Source organism: Triplophysa rosa, linkage group LG13 (genome assembly GCF_024868665.1).
Source record: "Triplophysa rosa linkage group LG13, Trosa_1v2, whole genome shotgun sequence".
NCBI classification, from domain to species: Eukaryota; Metazoa; Chordata; class Actinopteri; order Cypriniformes; family Nemacheilidae; genus Triplophysa; species Triplophysa rosa.
The window spans coordinates 14,833,650-14,856,033 of record NC_079902.1 but is presented as its reverse complement, the minus strand read 5'-3'; the positions used below and the strand labels follow the sequence as shown (position 1 = coordinate 14,856,033).

Below are 22,384 nucleotides of genomic sequence, written 5' to 3'. Positions count from 1 at the left end.
TTACAATTTGTAAGATTTGACTTTCATGTTCTTTTTTTGTACTCTTTAAAAAGCCACGTTATTAGCATGTACATAAAACTGTACAAAGAAAACCAGGCATCACAAGCATTTCGATATAAATATAACCAACACTTAGGCTACAAACTTGTACTTCCTGTAATGATCTATTTAAACAGCGGCTGTTCTTCAATTACTTGCTGTAGACTTTTAATATTGAGATCACATGAAGGCAAATGCCCACATGTCGCTAAAGTGTTTATTTCAGAGCCAAAGTCATAGTAATGAAGTTGTAGCCACTCGGCCCCTGCATGGCAAAATCTTTTTATGGGGTGAAATAATGCTGTTCACTGTTATACTCAGAAATGCACGGTGGGCTTTATTACGCATGTGACACTGCAACATTGTGACAGATTTGTTCATAACTCATGCGGCAGGTGACTTCCCACCAGAACAACTCCATGCTTCAAAGAATTGATTCTTAAGTCACATTGGATTTGATTGATTTCTGTGTAATCAAATACACCGGCACAAATGAAACAGAGCTCAGGTGAAGATGAAACTGAGCATCAGTCATGAGAGGGTCCATCTACGCCTGAAGAACTTTTCAGACTGAAACACCCCTGTTACAAATCCACATTGTGTGCTAATTTTTTCAATATTTCAGAAAATGTACCAAAGAGTGTACTATTCCAAGCCTTGTTTAACACATTTTAAATCCACAAAATCTGCAGATTAACCCCCCAAAATACTGGAAAAGTATGGCCTAGTCACGAGATGGACAATTTTTTTTACAAATAAACAAATTTAAAAAGGACATAGTTCACATTATGTGCTCATCACTGTGCTGCTGTTGGACACCATTAAAAACAATCAGTAAATGTGCATAAGTAATTAACTAATAGCCATTGTGAATTTTGGTCTATGACTGTTAATACAAAACAGTAAGACTCATTTTTACTGTAGAGGAAAAAAGCAGATAACGGGACAGCAAGGATTTGACTCAAAAGACCTTAATTTCAATAAAATAACAGCAGGTAAATTAAGAATAACCAGTGTTTCAACAATTCACCTCAAATAATACATTTGTGAGCCACTTAATTTAATACGGGTCACTTTTGTTTCGAAAAATTTGATCCCACATCAGACTCAATGTACAAACCAACAGCTACAATTGCACAATTTAAAAAAATCTGTGCCAGTAGACTGTCTTTCAGCTGACACATTTTTCTCTCACTTTTTTTCCCTTACCAAAATTTCTAAACCCAGTGTATATGTCATTATGCTTTCCTTCAAACTGAATGCGCTACTGTCCGATGTTTTACACAGCAAGAGCCAATTCCTTTATTGAGATGCCGTGACACAATCTGTCCATTGAAAACATGTCATGCTTGACAATTTCTAGCTTTAACAGCAGCGAGTGATACTCTTCATGCATCCACACAGTTACACAAGTGTGCAAAGACACACATCCAGTACGCAACATTGTGCACACACACACATAGAGCGGTTTGACCCAGCAGTATCTGTGACAGTTGCTCTCCAGGCATACACTGCAGGTTTTCCCAGCGGGAGCGAGAGACTGTCTAACTGTCATGTGGCACCTGGACTCATGTAGCTTAAGCATTTTCTGTTTGTCACAGAAGAAAACTGCTATAAGGTCAGTAGTTGGACTAATTAAAAGAATGGAAAGACCCCCACATGTGTACTGTATGATGAAGAAAACAAACTCAACATTTTAGGACCACAGCAACATCAGTGAGTGAGCGAGCCATGATGTGCTCAAATCGTCACGTTTGTTTATGTAAGAGGACAAAGCAAACAGGGATATTTGTATCTTCACTTAGTTATTGTATCTGATGACCAAAGACCAGGGGCCTCATGTACAAAGACTTGCGTTGATTCCATACTAAAACATTGCGTACGAACAAAGCTGTAAATGTGCGTACGCACAAAAAAACTCACGCCAGACATGAAGTTGGCGTGGAGGAACGCACATTCTCACGTTAATTTCACTGTTAGTACATCCGACCGTGAGCGTGAAAGCTGGCGTACGCAAAGTTTTTGTACATGAGTTGATACATGAGGCCCCAGGTGCTTGATGTATAACGTAAATTTCATTGGGATTCATAAATGCTAAATTTAGCACTTTGAGGATGAAATCTACACAAAGTCAATCTGTCAGCGTTTGTACAAGGGGTCGGCTAGGAACTTGAGAATATCCAAACATCAGATATATCCCTCACTTGAGACACCAGCCTAAAGTGTTGGGTGATTTTGGTCTGCTTATTATACTTTTTCAAAAGGTGCCATTTTGATCAAATATTGAACTTAAAGCACGCGGCTCAATACATCACTGTGTGCTGTTAACACCTACAGATTTAAAAGTCGGTTTTAAGTGGCCACTTAACTTTTTGACATGTTGTAAATTATGGTGCATTCATTGTGCGAGGCTTGAGCTTCATTAGAGCTTTCGCTGACCTGCGTTGCCTTTGATTCAATCCAAGCTGCCATCATCCGCTATTAATAACAGCCGTGCATGAACTTCCTGTAAACTCTCGCAGAAAGGCCTCGCTTTTAGATTAGGAAATCGTGGCATCTAACGAAACCACCCCAGTTAGGCAAGTGCCAGTTTGATTTTTCAGTGATGTGCTAGTAAAATGCAGGCAAATTAAAATCGGTTTCGAAGTTCACCGCAGTCCTGTAATGTCATTAAACCAAAACACACTTAAAACAGAATTTCAGAGATCCTAGAGTATACTGGATTTGTGGATCAAAACTTTAATATGCTCAAACGATTATCTTCGGAGAGAAATGCTCTGCTGTCACTACTTCTGAACTCGTCTACCTCTTGTGAGCATTCAGCTTGTCAGGGTCAGGCCCACACCTACCACAGAGCAGAGCAAGAAATCTCTGACACAACCACAAAATCTACACAACAGAGTTTGATATGTCCGAATACAAAGAGGCTATTGCACACCACGTGGAAAGTTCTGTGTTTTTGAGAACATAGTGAAAAGTTGTTGGTCCTCCCTAAGGATGGGATGGGTTGGACAAAGCTCTCCCAGAATCACAGCCTGGAGGGCAACTCACCTAGAGCTTTGTAGATCTCACTAGAGTCATCTGATCAAATACAGGAAAAAGTCACTAGGAGTGACAGTTATGATCGCTATGCTGTTTCCACAAGGCCTCCCTTGGGAAACGATGAAGCTTGTCATGAGACAACTTTTCAAAAATGACAAAAAACATCACGCAAATCTGCTGCAATCCGTATTTTCCCCTTGCTTCTTCATTTTGCCCCAATTCTGCATTTGCTTGAGTCCATTGTAGATAGACAGCTGAGGCTCCTTCCTTGGATTATCTTTAGCATTCTGTGTTGTCCTTCATTTACTGACAGGGAGGCGAAACGTCTGAGAAACGTCTACTCTCAACAAGTTCTGTACAAAGTTCTGTACGGTTACAGGGAGGGGAGCGAAAATTGTTCCTCTAGACGTGTGTTGTATTTACATCACTGTACAATAAGAAAACAGCCTTCTATGAAAAAACGACCAAAGTAAGAAACATTTACCCTTTAGTACTTAAAGAATGATGACTATGTTTTCACTAAAGTACGTGTTGAAAATGTATTTCCCTCGCCAGCGTTTGGTTTGCCAGATCTTCTGGATTACCCTGCTTGAAAATTGTAAACACTTATGCACACACAAAAAAAAATAACAACGTATTTGTATGTGTACACCAGCGTATATGTTTTAAGGTAACTACAGTCTGATCAGAAGTAATATTTATAGATATATTTATATACTGTATATATTAAAAAATCAGCAAAAGAATCTGAATAAAATAGGCGTATACCCTTAACCTTAAATTATCACAAAATTCACTTAAAAATTGTCCTTACATTCTTTCATTAAAGGTTTACGTGGGGGTTCTGTTATTCATTGATATTCACAAAATTGTTTTCTTTTTTTCAAATCATTCTCTTCACATCTTTCTATTTGGCTTCCAGAGCCTCTAACAATGTGCAGGCATACATACTGTAAACCCCCGAAGGGTTTTGAAGCAGGACACTAGCTGTGTTGTGTCAGCCATTAAGCTCATGGCTGAGGAGACTTGAGATGCATGTTCAGATGATCTGTGTAAATTGGGGTCTGGTTTCGAGGTGGATTTTGACAATGAGGCCTATTATCCTCTCACAGGCATTGCTGATCACAAGTAAATTGGATCAAGTGTGGAACCGAAACCCAAACGGAAAACAGGCGCATCACAGGTAGATTTCTCTTTTGGAACCTTGGCTGGATGGTGTGGTGGGAGGGGCGTAGTCGGCTGTCTGACTCAGGGGTATCTCCTCCAGGGGGCAGTCCTTGCCGCCGTCGCCGCCCGTAGAATAGGCACTAGTGTAGGGTGGCAAAAAGCGAATGCTGGCCACTTTGTTGCCTCCACCTCCACTTCGCTCTTCTCCCAGAGGTTTGGAGCTGCTGTCTGCCATCAAACGCTCCTGACCCTCTCTCTCCTGATAAGGCACAAAGGTGGAGAGCTTCGGCCCACTCTTGGAACTTTTGGTACGGTCGGGTGAAGGCTGTCCGGGCATCCAGCAGGAATCCGAGTGGCCGTATTCTGTACACTCGCGCGTACATTTTCCCGTCATGGCGACGTCAGGGAGAGGCCTCAGATCTGGATGAACAGAAAATAAAAGAATAGAAAATGAATAAAAACTCCTTTTTAAGGAGATACACAGGATCTTTAATGTTTCTTTCCTCTGGTACTTGTACTTGTACTTTGAATAGGCTACTGCTCACGGCCGTCTTTTTTTTAGGCAGAAATTGCTCTCAGTATGGGTCAACACTCAATGGAAAATGTATTCGCTGAACTTGTTCAAATGACAAACTAAAAGAAATACAGAACACTTTAAACATACAATTAAAATGCAGTGAGCTGGACTGCAGTATTTTATCGAAACCAGAGAATTTTTATTACTCTTTTCAAACCAGCCAAAAATGGGCTAAAAGGTACAAATAATTCGCAGTCAATCAAAGCTGCGTAAACAGCCCCACAGATTCTTCTCTGCCTTGTTCACTTCAACCAGTCTGTGTAATGTATGCTAATCTTGACTTTAGAGGTTGGTAAAGCTGGATGGCATCACAAGGAGAGAAAAAAACGACTTGATCCGCAAAGGTCAAACTCTCTGTCTGGAAAATATAAATGCAAAAGCTGAGCCTAACCTTTCGACTGAACGTGACATTAGATTAGTTTGATAGTGCGGATGTGAAAGGGGGACAGGCAGAATGGCAGGTTCTCGGGGGACACACATTTATTTCCCTAAATGTCTGAGCTCTGTGAAAGGTTTTTTGATGTGAGGCAGCGGATGTTTGTTAACTTTGTCTCTGTTTTTTAAGCCTGGATTAGAAAACACGAGTCACTTAAATTTTGATCGTTATGTATATTATATAATCCAATAGTTTTACTCATCTAATCTGATTGGACAAGGGGCATTCAATATACATACTGTAGAATATGATCCAAAGCAATAGTAATAATTCTTTTATTTTGTTTTATTTTTGTCCGCTCTTTGCACTTTTATCTTACATCTCACTCGTTTGCTATCACTCAACAAGTAATATTCAAAGTTTATGCTCCGACAGACCAACAGAGACTTTCCTCTCTGGCACGTTGCACCTGAGTACCTCTCTCTCTCCTTCTCTTATCTCCCTTCTTCGAGTTCCAGTTCAAGCCCCCGCTGAGCCTGAAGGCTGGAGAGTTTGCCCTGCACCACTGCCCCCATCACCAATCACCCCCAATCTGGTTTTCCAGGACTTTTTTCTGCTAATTAGATTCTGCTGGCCCCCTGTCACCATAATAGAATGGAAATTATTTCCAGATGAGTATCTGACATTTGGTGCTGTCATCTAAAGTAAAGAGGGAGGATGCGTTAAGGCTGGTTCCTCGCTTTCTCTCTGCTCTTTGGTGACGGAGGGCTGGATTTGCTTTACAACATTTTCATTCTACTGTAGTGCCCTTGGGGTGTGATATGGATGGAAATACACATGCGAGGTTCAAGCTGTTTTCCAATGAATTCTGCGGCCAATTGTGTAGCTGTCAAAATGTCTGTCGGACTGTTTCATTGTAGTTAAGAATGCCTGTTTGACATGCAGGTGGATGATTTTCATATGAAAGAGTCATAATGATTTGATCCGAATGACAGTAATGAATAAGAATAAGCTTTTTATGTGTGGCCACTGGCCTATCAGGGAATGAAAAAATCCAAACTATTATTTAGTAACCCAGCTCACTTTGCCCTTGCATTCGTTCAGTGATATCTGAATTGAATCTTCCATTTCGTGCAATTTAATGTATACAGTATATAATACAGACACAGAGTATTTTATTAATTGTATAAATTATTGTTAATATTTTATGCCTCCAGTCCAGTGCAATCATCGGAAGAGACCAAATTGTAGTTAATACCTCACTGCTGTTTACCCATTAACCCGCTACGTAAATCCCTAATATATTCCTCCTCACTTCATTCCATAATAGTCTCAGCCAATTGATTTCCAGTTGTGGCTGTGCCTTAAAGCCGCCCAGGGGAGCCAACCGCTCGGCCACTATGCACGGGTTGCCCTGGGTGACAGGTGTGAGGGATAGTAGTGGGAAAACCAGTCTTTATTTGACAGTTAACACCGACACTCCAACATATCCCACAATCCCTTGTGTGCCAGAGCAGGCTGATCTTGGGCACGGATGGAAGCAGACAGGCAGAGTTGATGGAAGCCTCTACCTCCCCTCCCTGCTGCCTTTCCCAACCCTGTGTTCGGCTGTCATTCGATCCGGCGTCCTCTCCCTCTGACCCCCATCTGCACTTACGCAAACCTCGTCGAGACTAATTAAACTTTGGCCAGATTAGAACTTTGTCTTGTCACTCTGTGTTCGTGCTTAAACAAGTTATTACTTTTAGGAAAATTAAATTAGCCAGCTATTAATTAATCGACACACTGCTTTAGGAGGATAGAAGAGGGGAGAAAGAAATCATTTTGGGAACACGAAGTAAAGGCTTGAAAAGGAAAAGAAGGTGAACGAAATCTTAAACCATCAACAAAAATATATAAAAATGACCGTAAGTATTTTATTAATGCACATTCCTGGTCTTAGTGTGAACTCAGACTGCAGATAAACTCCTTCATACCGAGGTTGTAGGTAACTAGTTTCTTACATTATACAAAAAACTACAATAGTACCAAAGTAAGAATAATAATAATAAAAATGTCTATGAGCATCACTGTTACTGGCTGGGCAAACAGCAGCTCAGAATAACATCAGGAGGGACACAGCAGGAAAAGGAGCAAGACACAATGTACTTTCTAATGACAGCAAGCAGGAAAGATACCCGGCAGCATAACACTATGAAGTATAATTCTAGCCAGTTACCACGAGTGCTTGAGACAACTGAAATGAGCACACACACTTTTACACATCACCAGAGCTTTCCATATATTTCATGTTCTAGTAAGATCTAATACTAAGTAAGTAAAAACATATACACCGGACAGGATCGGCACGACACGACACGGCTAAAGACATTAGAAACGCATTAGAACTCATTATAATTTAACAGTGTTTTGCTTGTGACATCAATGGTTCTTACCCCTTTCTATTGCCAGTTTTAATGCACTACATGATACCCAGTCAGTGAATAAGACTTATTCTTAATATTATAGTTAATATTAGATTATAATACTCTTAATATTTAAAAAGCAGTTTTGTAGCATGCCCATGACAAATAGGAAGCTTCAGTCATATGCGATCTGGTATGTTAGGAGCAAAAGCAAAATGGTCACAAATTCACAGATACTGTACCATTGGCACATAATTTAACAAACTATACTATAACACAATACATTAATTATAGTTATATTTTAAATATATATATATACGTATATATCCAAAGAATACTCTTTATTCAAAATTGAATGGCTATTTTTGATCCTATTAAATCTTAAATATTGCAAAACTGACATCCATGTAGTTTATTAAAGTTAGATTTTAAATTACCAGATATATCCAAAGAATAATACTGTTTATTCTAATGAATGCCTATTTTTAATCCTATGAAATCTTAAGTATGCAAACTTGACATCCATTGTCCATATAGCCTTGTGCATCATTGTGTGTCAAACTGTCATGGCTGCCTACTAGAAAAAAATGTTGGCAGGTCTTAAATAATGTCAGAATAAATATCTTCAGAAAGCAGATCAAGTTGCAGAGCTCATATTTGGGAACCCCAATACATTCTACTCTTATCATTTGACTGCAGGTGGATTGAGTGTTTTCAAACATTTAATTATACTCTTTCATAGATACGGTCCTTTTTACATTTAGTTCTCCGCTCTCACTGCCACAGAGGAACCGTTTAAATCGCTGCTGCATTTCACATACGTGCGTTCCACAATGCTCTCCGCCAGAACCGCGAGTGCGTCGCTTTGCCAAAGCTTCACTTACGGCCTAAATGAGTTCTGAGCAGAGACAGAGACTGCTATCATTTGGACCGTGTCCCATTGGCCTACATCTGTTAAACATGGGACTTATCTGATCCGCAAAAATCGATGTCCTCGCCCGCTGACCAGATTCGCTCCCCCTACTCCGCCAGCCGAGAGAAAGGGGGAGCGTAAGTTGTTTCGCAAACCTCTGCATGTTGGCAGGCTGTGTTTCAGTATGCATCAGCTGTATAGAATCTCCTCCTGGCTTAGGAATATAAGCACACGAAGAAAGGCTGTAGCCCACGGCTAAATCAACTAGGGTAAGCTGCATAGCATCTTCTACTCATGAATGTTTTAAAGTTGAGTTCGTCCGTGCACGAGCTGAATCATTGAAGATGAGGCTAGGCTGTAGCGTTTGATTACTGAAGACCTAAACAACCATCTGTGAAGTAAAAAGCAAGCACAAAAGACCCTCTGTAGACTCAAACCAGACAAATAGATGGATAAAAAGAAGCAAACTCGACTTATCAATGTTTTTACGACGTCATTGACTCCACAAGTCTTCATGAAAATTGCAGTGAACTTACATCAGTGTTTCTCTCGGAATGGATTGGAATTGCTTGTTTTGCTCTTGAACAGAGCTGTAGTCCGTTCACTGTGAGTGGTGGTTTCACTTTAAAATCTTGTTTTCAGCAAGAAAAGGACTTAATCACTGTGCAGGAACCCAGCCCACTGCAGTCAATGTCTAATGAAATTAACCAACCCACTGACAAGCGCAACCACAGTTCAGTACAAATTTCGGAGGTGTGATATGGATTGTAAGATTGGCCTGAGTTGATTTTTGTATCAAGAATGTTTCATCGAACCATGCTCCATTGCAAGTAGTCATCGTGCCATGGAAAATGAATAACTGTAATTGTAGCTTATGTCTAATTGACTTTTGGCAGAGGGGGAGAGGAACACTATAACGCTATAAATATAAATGTCTGCCATTAGCACAGCCACCCACATATTGTCTTTTCGCTGCCCTGTCTTTTTACCCATTTTTCGACTAAAGTGCTACAGCGTATACAAAGTTGAATCGCATACAAAGGTGAGGAGCAGCAGTAATATCCTTAAAGGTGACTAAAATGATGAAAAATCTCCCCCGCAAATACGGAAACTTAAAAGAAACAGACTCGCAGGCAAATGCTGCACAAAATCATTTTCATTATTAATGATGAAGAACTGAGGGATGCTGAAAAAACGAGGGAAAGCATAAGAGATATTTCTTTTTCCTCTCTCTCCTCTCTCCCTCCAGAAATCAGTAGAGGGAAACTTCAATCATGCTACAAAAGTGAATAAATGTATGGCTGTAGCAAGCTGCCCTTGGGCCTGTGCTCTCTCTCTCTTCCTCAATAAGCTTTTAGGACCACAGTCGAGAGGACACCGCATATCTGAGACGAGCTGAATTTTGAGGACAGCAGCTGACTTTAATTTTGTATAGAATTTGTGAGATATTCTGCCTTATCTGCCATCATTAGAAACTGTTGATTATCGCTTTGAAAAGAACAGTGATGGTTGTGGTTTGGGGTGAAATGAATAAATGTTGGATAGTGTACGATGGGTATACATGTTCTTTTACAATTAACCTTGTCCTTTCAACCAAACAAAATTATTGGCAGTAAATATCCTTGTAAGTGGGAAAGTGTGTGTGAATCATCACAAAATCAACAATATTAGAAAAAGGGACCAGAAATAATGGAACAAAACAACACTTTTTGAAAGCTTTAAAGGTCCAGTGTATGAAATTTAGCATCCAGCGGCATCTAATGGTGAGGTTGCGAACTGCAAAAAACTGCTCACTCCACCCCTCCCTTTCGAAGCACTACGGAGGCTGACATAGAACCACGATGGCATCACATTTTCGCTTCTTTCCCCGTATTTATGAAACACGCCCTGTAGAGCGCTGTGTACGTAAGTAGAAATAGCTCATTCTAAGGTAATAAAAACACAACGCTTCATTATGTAAGCTCTTTACACACCTTTAAAGACATAGTTATATATATATGATATTGCATTTCTGTCAATAGAACCTCCACAACATTACACATTGGACCTTTAACTGAATGGTATGACTCCGTTTACATATACAAAGGAAAGACGCAAGAGGCTGTCAAGAAAAAGTGTTGTTAGTGATGTTTGCAGATGCCTTTCATTGAGGGACACAAGATACAAACTTTCACACTGACATATGATGGAGAGAAGCAAGAGCTGATGAATGTATAAATTCAGATGCTTATTTGTACTAGCAATCAGAAGTAGGAAGGAACTCTGAAAAGTGAGCGTGTGGGTCACATTATATATCTTGACTCATGAATATGAATATGACATTGTTAACATATGTAACAATGCAATGTTAATATATCTGATTTGTTGAATAGCTGGTAGTTGCTAGTATTGTTGCTTGAGTATTGTTGGTGCAACCCTTTGGCTTATGCTTGGTCTTAAAGTTGCATTATAGGTCAGCATAATTTTTTTATAAAAAAATAAAAACAAATAATATAAAAAAATGTATAATGAATAAAATAATAACATACTGTATATGACTTCTCATGTATGTGTAATGGTCCACAAGCTCCACTTTCCACACAGACACACACAACCCTTTATAAAGGTTATATAAAAAGGCCCATTTATAAAAGGCCCCTGTCGGCACACACACACACACATTCAGGAAGAACTGGTGGTTAGTGGTCAGTGTCACATTGCTGAGTGTGTTTTGGGGATGCTGTCTTTCTTTCTGTCGGCCAAGAGCCTCAGAGGAGAAAGGTCATCTGTGAGGTCAGAGCCGAGGTCATTCAGAATGACAAAATGTCAAGACACTGTTTCCCTGAGCCCTGGCGCCCTTGCAATAAAAATACTGAGCGTGTGTAAGAGTGCAGAAACCAAGGATAGTTTTGGGTGCACTTATGCCAGGCGTTGGTGTGTGAATTTGTGATTAGATCGCCAGAAGGATGACGTGTTGTGATGGTGCATGTGTGTGTAACCTGTTTGCGAAACATATGGCTGTCGGACATGTTGTTTTGAGAGAGACCATATGCTGGTTTTGGACATGATGAGCCTTTTTCTGCAGCGCAGTACACATTCTCTCAAAGACACACTCTCTCACGGGATTACTATTCTTTTGTATCTAGGGACCAAACATCTATCCCTTCTTCAGAAAGAGTAAGCTACTCTTATCTGAATAGTTCAGGGATCCACAGGCTGCGATACATTCACCTTATATTGATCTGGCAACCCAGCATCCCCGCTCTCAAAAAGTGTTTGAAAGCAAAACCTTTACCAAATAATAACTATAGTTAATGAAGTTATATACTGTAGGTACCGATCGTTTCTGCTGATATTTGATAGTTACTGCGATTGTTTTACTATAGTAGGCCAGGCTTTGTTCACTCCACACAATCCAATTTAGTTTTTAAATCTGATTTTAGGATTGACTGTCCACACTCTGTCATTCTGCAAGTTGTGAAATCTGATCCGTTTTCTCAGTGTATTCAATATCCATCATATCTCCATCAGTTGCTATAGAAATGATGTCATCAGCACAATACCAAGAGACTTTCCCATACGACGACCGAGATTAGCTGTCAATGTGGAAAGAGAGGACGGAAAACTGGAAATTTAGCCTCCGCTTATGTCTATCATGACATCGGCAGGCGCACGAAAGAATAACCAACAGAGGGATTTCACACATTCATGCATATCTTGTCACGCTAGTGAATGTCACATAGTTCACTGTACAAGAAAACAGTGAGTATAAAATAGTATATTTAGACATAGCTCCTGACAATTTTGCAGCATGTGAAGTACACAGCGGGTTCCGGATCAAGGAAAAAAACTTGAAATCCAATCTGACCACTTAGACTAAGGCACAGTCCAAAGAAATCAAATTTAATAAGTTTTAAAACCACATTCAATATGGATGTGGTTTGTAAACACTAGATTTCATGTGTGGTTCTGACTACAGAAAAAAGAAAACAAAATGGAAATGGTCAGATATGCCAATAATTTTTTGTTCCCTGTTTCAAAGAGAAGTAAAAAGTCAAAACAGTTTAATACATCAACGTGATTCTCTCTCTCTCTCTCTCTCTCTCTCTCTCTCTCTCTCTCTCTCTCTCTCTCTCTCTTTATATACAGTATATGCCATATGTATAACATATGTAAATGTAACATTTAAATGACAATTCTGTAAACATAGAACTGTGCGAAAGTCTGAGGCACATTAGATTTAAAGGTCCAATTTTTTGTAGGGTCTATTGACAGGAATGTAATATAACATACATAACTTTGTCTTCGAAGGTTTATAAAGACCTTAAGCATTATGTTTTTTTTACCTTAGAATGAGCTATTTCTAGCGGGTCCTCTTGCATGAAATTCACCATGTTGTTTCTACAGTATCCCTAAACGGACAAACTTCTCTACAGAGCATGTTTCGTAATAACTTTATCTCCTTCTGCAAAGAAGCGGAAACGGGATGACATCTTAGTGCTGTGTCAGTCACCGTAGTGCTTCGAAATGGAGGGGGGAGTGAGCTGTTGGCTGCAATTCGCAACCTCACTGCTAGATACCGCTAAATTCCATACATTGGACCTTTAATCAAGCAACATAAGAAAATGTTACATGAAGAGAGACAGACTGAGACTAAATCCATTTGAACTGGGGAAACAAGATCAAGATGTAGTAAAGCCAATGATCTCTGAAGAGCCACATGATCTGAATTTCAAGGATAAGATAACAAAAAACAAAATGATGTTGTGACTAAATCCACATCCAGCACAGACAGACAATGTCGACTGTAAGAAGTTTGTTGCTCTCTCATTAATTTCAACATGAGGAAGCTGCGCTGGGTTTCTTTGCACTGTTGTTGTTTAGGGTAATGTACGATATTAAAACAGCTGGCTTCCCATCTTGGCATTTATGCCTATAAGAGTGCAGTCATGTGGACAGGTTTTGACCTTTCTGAACATTTCTTCCTCTTACTGGGTTCATTTTACAGAACTGGAATATTATTGTTTTGTTTGCTACATTGTCGTGTGATGTCTGTGTTGTTTTCCTCTTCTTGTTCTAATTCTCTCTCTCTCTGTCTTGCTCTCCATTTCACTGTAGCATCATTTCATGCTCCAAATTCCAAATTTACCATACTTATCTCAGAAAATGGAAAGACAAAAAAGCAGCGTCGCTTTCATTTAGCGTTTTTTCTCTCTTCACACTGAACATGAAAACAGAACCGAGTTCTGTATTTGATCTGAGTGGCGATTATAAGCTCACAGAGATAAAAACTTCAGGGGCAGGAGATAAGTTAGATCTACCTTCGTTTCGCATACTGCTCACATAGTAAAATGACTTGCTGTATTTAACAGAGTTAATACAAGCTAAATCTAATAATGCCTTGGGCAAGTATAGCTCACAAGTTAAACTGCCTGTGTTTCTTTTGCGATCACGTCTGAGGCTGAAACAAGATAACCGAAAAATATCGAAATGTTTCCAAGCGATATCATAAGAGTAAAATCAGAGTGATAACTGAAAATTGAAGTGAAATGAAACTACAGATTATGTCAAATGCCTGATTTATTGTTTTTCAATAAATAACACTTTCTCTTTTGCAGCCTTTCTCATAGGGTCACATTAGTTATAAATCAATGTTCAGCAATGCTTACAATTTACCTTTCTATATTCTCTCTTTCTCAATGCTCTGGAGACAGGATGGATCTATTGAAAGGTTAGTAAGTGAGAAAATAGATTTGTGTCAGTATGTTATTGTTCTGGGCTAAACTCGATGTTGGTCTAGAACATAGTTTGAGATCGCAGATTAGATAAAAGATTAATTTAGACCAGCTTTATCCCTTATACTCATTGTTCTCCTTAGGCCGTGTTCACACTTGACTTCTTTTTTGAAGCTGCCAGCTTTTGTTTTACATTATAATCCTATGGAGTAAACCGTGTTTTCCAAAAAAGTCACGAGCGCTTTTTTAAACGCCACTGCCGGCGACGTTTTCTGCAGCTCCGAGCGCCTTTTTAAGTTGAACTTTTCTGAAGAAAACGCCCTATGTTAAGCATCTTTTTGACAGCTAACCAATGACAAGCGAGTAGCGAGACCTGTCGTGATTGGTCGAGCAGGATCCTTCTCTAAAAAATAAAATGGCAGCTGAAGCGCTGCTTTGAACAAATTTGTATATTTTTTATTTAATCAAAGTTTATTTTTCACCTTTAATAACTTTCGCATTTCAACTTTGCAACTTTGCAACTTTGCAACTTTGCAACTTTTTGCATTTCTAGCGAGAAATTAGTACTGTAGTTTGAAAATATCTGGTTGGTTTTTGCAAAGCCGGTCTCTGTTTATAATTCAAACAGACTTCCGTTACTCTGCCTATATGAATCCTGTGTGCTGAGCTGCCTTCATGCACAAACGCTGCCAGCTTTTCTTTTTACTAAAAAAGCGCTCTTGTCAACTTTTTCTTGTCAAAAAGACGTCAAGTGTGTTCATGGTCTTAGTCTGTACACTTTTCCGATATACACAACCTCACAACATACACACATTATTTATAAATCAAGTTAATCTTAAAGGGATTGTTCACCCCAAAATAAAATTCTGTTATTTATGTTCTCTGACATTGTGAAATTAAATATTCTAGGGCTGTGCATTTAACACGTTAATTATAATTAACATTATGGAAAATTAAAAACATTTAACGCACCCGCCCCAGACATAAGTTGGTCATCTTACATTTCATACAGTTGACCAGTGACAAATATGATGCTGGCAACAACTTACTGTGATATATAACATCGTCCTACAGAATACTGTCAGAAAGAACTTAAAATGTAAGATAACAGTGCAAAAATGACCCCGAATGAGCTTTTGTCAAATTTTATTTAATTATGCAATCACACAAGTGCAATATCATAGCAGTGTATTTTTGTCCAGAAAACTACGAGTGCACATGTCATGTTGATTTTATACAACAGTTAATTAAATAAGAAAGTAATTTTAAGATATATTTTATAGACAACATTGTCTGTTTTCCTAATTTTTCAAAGAAAATATATAAAATATATAAAGCCTCAGGAGAAGTGTTGCACATCTCTGAGGAACAAACAGCGTGGTTTCGTTTCTAAATGAATACCCTTTTTGAGCGAATCAATTGGGTGAATCAATTAATCAGTGGCTCATTCATAAAGAATCATTTACTGCGTTCCTGAACAAATTCAGTGAATCTAATGAATTAATGGCATTTACCGCCACTTACTGTCAGTTTTTAATTCTTCAAAGAATTTTAACAGTATTAAAATAAAACAGTTAAATAATAACAATACTAATAAATTGGTGATCGTTTGCCCCAAAAAATTCTCCTTATTTACATTTACTTACCCTTATGTCGTTTCAAACCTGAATTACTATTGATTAATTCATCCCAACATCATGTAATTAATTAGATTAAATGTTTTAATTGCTTCACAGCCCTAAAATATTCCCGTAGACATGACTGCTAAGGATTATGCAACATGCCGGCACCCCCATCTGGAGCTCGGACACCCACAGGATATAAAACCAGTGTTGTCTTCAAAGGAAAACAGCTCAATATGAGCCTACAGTCAAAGCACAGGCCCAGAGAAGCCTCAAATGCATCATATCTCTTCTTCAGAATTGCATTCTTCTCTATTCCTTTATTCTCCTCCACCACAAAAGTGAGAATCGAGGGCTTTCAATATTTAAGGTAAAATATAAAAAATATGCGTGTGCTGCCAAGCTTGTTTGATTCATTATTAAAAGCAATCCATTTTTTCTCTCTGCCACTGACAGTGGGCAAAGCTCCGAGCTTTAATTCCCTTGCATTGCAGATTAGAAGGTGAAAAAAAAGAGAATGAGAGACAAAATGAAAGAAAAGACACAATGCCATTATTACTATGTTCCCATCTTCAACTAGTTCCCGACAGGAAGTGAGGTGCTAATGTTTGCTGATGGCAAGACATAAAACATCAGGGCTCATTGTTTTGAATACAATGTGATTTATAATGTGACAAACACATTAAAAAGTACCGTTTTCAACCGTATAAGCAGCATAGGTCAATTATATTTCTGCTTTGGCAAGTGCAAATGCTAACATGAGGTCATTTTTATGTTCAACTTTCTTTTGACTGATGAAAGTTGACATCAGCTTAACTTGTCCCACTCCTTCTCATTCGCTTTGCTAACAAACTGCTTACTTTCGAACAGAAGACATGCCATCTGTTTCGCCTCTCATCCCGTATCACTTCGTACTGTGGTCCCTCGCTGTTGTTTATTTAGGTTGCTTCAATGTCTGACCACACCTCATACACTCCATTAACCCATATTTTTACAAAAAAAATGACATAGCTGTTTAGCTGCCTCACTTGAAATTAATGCTTTGTTGGATTAGCGCTTAACCTCTTAATCGCTTAAATGCATTTTTGTGCATCAAATTCTCTAGAAGAAAATAAAATATTTCATCAGCTGTTACAAAGATGCTGACCAAGAATGATGCTCCCTGACACTACTGAGGTCAAGACTTTCTTATGCAGGATTCACTCAGCTTGGCGTTGAGGTTTTTTTCCAAATATAGGCATAAAAAGTAAGAGGGATGCATGAGAAAGTAGTGGATATGATTCCACTTCCTCTCTGGACTCGCTTCTTTTGGGAAAAGTCATAACTCTGATACGCATACGCTTACAAAGCCACGGAGAGTTACTAACAAGCAAATTGTGCACAAACACAAGTCTCTAACACTCTATTTGCAACATTGCACATGGCCAAGTGAGACACCTGGTAGTTGCACAACAGGAAGAAACAAACATAAATAAATGCTATTTCTCAGCCTGCTATCCTCTGGTTTAGCTAAAGGAAAGAGCATTCAGTTTTAAATGGAAATGAATTCCGTTTTCCTCTCGAAGGAATCCCTAAAGTCAAATACAGTGGCTCGGTTCCCTGCTGATAAAGGCCAGAATGAACATAAGTATACATTTTATACATTTACATTTTTAAGACTTTAAAGGGGATATATGGAAAACAGTATTCAGCCCAGACAGCGCAGAACTAATGATACCTTTCACAGCCAAATAGGTCAGCCAATGAAAAGAGAGGTCACTGTAATGTACAAGTTTTAAAGGTACAGTAACAAAGCCTGTTGTCACGCTATATGGGGTAAGTTGCCACAATGGGAAAAGCATTTTATAGATCTTCCAGGAAAGGTTTCAGCAAAAAATATATTACCTGTATACTGAAATAACAGAAACTTTAAAAGCTCTTGTCATTTCAAACCTGTATGACTTTCTTTCTTCTGCAGAACACAAAAGAAGATATTTTGAAAGATGTTAGTAACAGAACAGCACAGACCCCAGACCCCCCCCCTCTCCCCACTCGCTTCTATTGTAACCAATGCAAGTGAATGGGGGGCTGATAACAACATTCTTCAAAATATCTTCTTTTGTGTTCTGCGTAAGAAAGAAAGTCATACAGGTTTGAAATGACAAGAGGACGAGTAAATGATGACAGAATTTTCATTTTGAAGGTGAACTACTACTTTAAAATTATAAATGTTGTCGTCATGTACTCACCATCTTGTCATACACCACATAGTAGGGCATGCATGTTTGTGTGTACCCATGATTGTGTGTGTCTGTGTGTTGTTGAAAGTGCGTGTGTGAGAACTTTGCGGGCTAGTGTGTGGATCTGACCGCTGTGCTGCTAATTAAGCAGGACAATACTTCTACCAACCACACACTGGGACTTCTCTCCGTGATACACATCTTTACACACATAACACACACACACTCACTGCGGGATCTCGCCCACAGAGAGATCCACCACAGAGGAGCAAAGTGTCCCCTGATAGCAGCGCTAGAACTCCCTCACATACAAACACACACACAATTGAAAACCTTGACTTCAAAGAGTAACAATTGAAAATCACATCTGTGGAGTCATTTGTGAGTTATTTTAGCCTGGAAATTACTGTTAAAGTGATAGTTCACCCAAACGTGAAAATTCTGTCACCATTAACTCTCTTGTCGTTTCAAACCTGTATGACTTTCTTTCTTCTGTAAAACTGAAAAGAAGATAACCGAACAACAGCGGTACGACTTTGGTTTTGTGTCCATACAATAGAAAGGAACGGGTACAATTTTTTGGGTGAACTATCTCTTTAACTCAAAAGTACAAAACTGTACATGCACATGCACATAGCTTTGAGGCCATAAATGTGCTGGTGTACCATTGTGTACCATGTAAAATTTAGGCAGAAAAACACAAAACTAGCCCAAAGGACCAAAATAATAGAGGAAATGATTGTCTCAGGGTGTATACTTTTTTTTGACAAGCATCAATGTATGGTTTGTGATGTGTTTAAAGTAAAGACTAGTGGCTATTTTGAAAATGACAAACCCTCAAAATTGTATTAGTCAGACCAATTTGAATGTTATTTTAAGGTTCAGATTTCTGTTTGTGACCTCCGTGAATAACATCCTGTTGTTTGACATAAAAAAGAAGAAGGCAGGCCTTCGTTCCAACACTCTTAGGCAGAAGAGAGAACCATTTTCGGCTGAAATTGAATTTGCTCTGTGACATTTTAAAATGAGACTTTGGTGTACCGACGCTGAACTGAGACCGGTATTTAAAGGTGTCTGGTGACTGCTCCACGCGGGGGCTTTTCTTTACGAGAGTGTGCCCACGTCCTCTGCGCTCTAGAATAACCAGCGCCCACGGGTATCAGTGGCACTCTCATGCCAGTTCAGGCCATTGCCAGGGCAGGGCGGCTTAACTGGGGCAGAGACACATTTGCCCTGTGGCTCACCAGAAACCTCATCCAAAGATAACGCACCCACACAAAATCACACAAGAGCAAATACAAAATCCTCCACACTCGTCCAAAAGCACTAGGGGTGTAAGATTTAAATTGGTTGCATATGTGTGTTTGTCTAACTATAATAGCTGGAAAAAATACTGTTTAGCTGTTTACCGTTAATTAAAATATGCTGATTGGTTCCATAAGAGCATGTACAGTCAGTTCCTACGCCGACATTTTCTACTTTAAAGGGACCATCAATGGAGAAAAATCGTATTTTACAACCACAAGGCATCTACCAGCAGGGGCAAATTGGGTCATGCTCACCAACCAAACCTTGACCCGTTGGTCTAAATGCACATTTGTGAGTCAAAACTTCCTGGACTTCTCGGCTGAACATCAAGGCTAAACACCACCACCATGGTGAGATGCCGGCCGGATGTCAGAGAGATATAACAGGGCAGCTCAGTAATAGTCTCTCCTCTGACCCACATGAGTCTAGAACAACATAACACAGAGGAGAGACAAACAACCGCTAATCCTCTATGCACACAACAACCCTGCAATGGAGCCCATTAATAAGAGAGGATTAGCCAGCGCTAACGGTAACAAGCGTCCTCACCACAGGAGCACATTTCTTCTATATCAGATATCTGCTGATCCACCTCACCCTGTACTCTGCCAGACGCTCTTTCACCCAGCGCTGCAAATCAGACGACTGAGACCATGGTGGAAAAACAAGGCTTTTCGGAACTAAAAACAATTAGGGAGAAAAAAACAATCACTGTAAGAAGACAAAATTAGACTTGAACATGCAAACTAAAGCAAAGAAAAAGGGGAAGTGATTCTGAGGTGGGGGTCCTGGTGATCTGGAAATTCTGGAGCCGAGTTCTGAAAGGAAGTGGAGTGCCTGTTTGACTTGATGCTAGTTCATATTTACACGTTTACAAATACACATTTCCTATTTGTTACACACAAAATATCATAAGAGATAAGAATTTCTTAACATTTTGGTCAAATACAATAATCAAGTTATCAGTTAAAACTTAATGGGATAGTTCACCCAAAAAATTTTATTCTAAACTTGTATGGCTTTTTTTCTGCAGAACACAAACAGAACAGCCGCAGAACAAATTAAGAGACCATTTCAGAGACCATTTCTACTATTTATTGGTTTGTGTTTTGGTAAAATGATCATTTTATATTTATTTTGTGAACTACTAACAATATTTATACCAAATTTCAAATGAAAACAATGCTTCTATTGCATTTATTTGCAGAAAATGAAAACTGGAGAAATAACAGTAAATATGCTCTGTATTTTTTCGGAGCTCAAATACTGCAAAGAAAACAAGTTCATATTCACCTTTAAGCAGTACAACAGTAATATTTGTACAAGTTCAAAATTATTTTCATCACAGTTATCAGGTGTCTTGTCATTCTGTCAGTTTTTCACATTGATTTTGGATGCTTTGTCACTCCCGAGGTTTAATTTTGTTGAAATTCAACAGACACTGGACTGGAATGGCCACAATACAAAAGTATTGGAATTTGGAATGGTCTCTTTTTTTCTGCAGCTATATTTTAAAGAACGTTGGTTATCAAACCAGTGAGAAAAAAATATATAAACAGGTTTTGAACAAAATGTGAGTAAATAAATGACCAAATTGTCTAGACTGCAATGAACTGTCACACAAACAACCACAAATTGAACGTGGCTGAATGTCATTCCAGACTGGAAAAGTTCCACTGAATTTATTAATCAAAAGAATTCCAAATCGTCAAAACCAAACAATAGTATACGAAAGCATTACTTCAAAGTTCAAAACTCTTTGTAAGCGAAATGTCACAGGAAAGACAAAGATGTGGGGAGAGGTAGAAGGTAATTTGGCAAACAGTAAGTGTGGAGGTGAAGAGACTGGATTATGCTGTGAGCTGGAGCTGTCAAGCTTGGCTAGGTTGGCACAGAAGCATGGCACTATAATAAGCGCCCTCTGTTTGCCCAGCGCTGGGCCAGCATTGTGCCAGTCCGAGTGGTAAGGCCAAAAGCAACCCGCAAAACACTAAAGACCTCACTAATGGGATTCTCTATACGGGGACGCATGTCCTCAGCCAGTTTGAGCAGCGCAACTGGATACGGTTGTATGAGGACCCCAGGGGCACATATAGACCTGAGAATAGCGTGGCCATGTTCTTGTACAGTGGCTGAAACTAGAACACATCTGTGCTGGAGGTGTTATAAACACGCTGCGTGTGTGTTTTCGTGTGCTGATTGATTGTATAGTATCAAGTAAATGCCCTGTTTAGCCAAACACTACCTCACACCATCTGTCTAAGCGCATGCACAGTCTGTTCATTTAGATACAGCCCTTAAGACATACAAATAGAGACACGTGCCGCAAAGACCACATAGGTTCGTCACGTATTTTCTCTACCTACTGGAAAGGGCCTAAATGTATTAAAGCTAGCGGCAATACATCACATGCATTATAACGGGATTGTCCTTCAACAAAAATGTAATTCAATGTAATGCAAAAGGGGAGGTGTTTCATTTTGGACGTCACTTCTATAATTCATACATCGGATGGCCGAGTACCCAGTATGTGTAGTGCATGGAATATCATTTGGGACACAACTTTAATGTTCAGTCAAGCCTGCTTATTCAGACAAAATGCGTTTCACTGGCTGCGTATGCATGTCTCTTGCCACAGGGCAGCAGCTGGCACGTCAAACGCCTCTGAATTTAGAGGCACGAGTCAAGCTCTACTGCCCTGTTTGTTTGCTTACAGTGCAGGTTGATTGAACATCTATCTAGAACATCTGATCTATTTCTTTGACATCGTTCAGTACACAACACACACCCTTCTTTTGGTAAAGTAAAACCGATTAGGGCTGCAGGGCATCGGGGAACAGGATGTCGTTGTTTTCTTGTTAAGATGACAAATGTATTACACACATTTCATCAAAAGGAAAAAGAACAAGGAGCTTGGATTAGATCCATTTTAGCATCGTCTGCAGATGAGCTGTACCTCTGGTGGACGATGTTATTTATCATGGTGTTAATTAGGCCTGCAA

General features: G+C 39.2%; 1 protein-coding gene across 1 annotated transcript in view; it reads right to left on the bottom strand.

The window, feature by feature from the left end:
* Nucleotides 1-2,077: 2,077 nt before the first annotated feature.
* pcdh1b (protocadherin 1b) overlaps nucleotides 2,078-22,384 on the bottom strand; it is a 139,117-nt gene continuing 118,810 nt past the window's right edge. Inside the window, exon 5 of the mRNA XM_057349035.1 lies at nucleotides 2,078-4,668. Coding sequence (XP_057205018.1) covers nucleotides 4,259-4,668 — 410 coding nt within the window. The 3' untranslated portion in view covers nucleotides 2,078-4,258. The remainder of the gene's footprint in view (nucleotides 4,669-22,384) is intronic.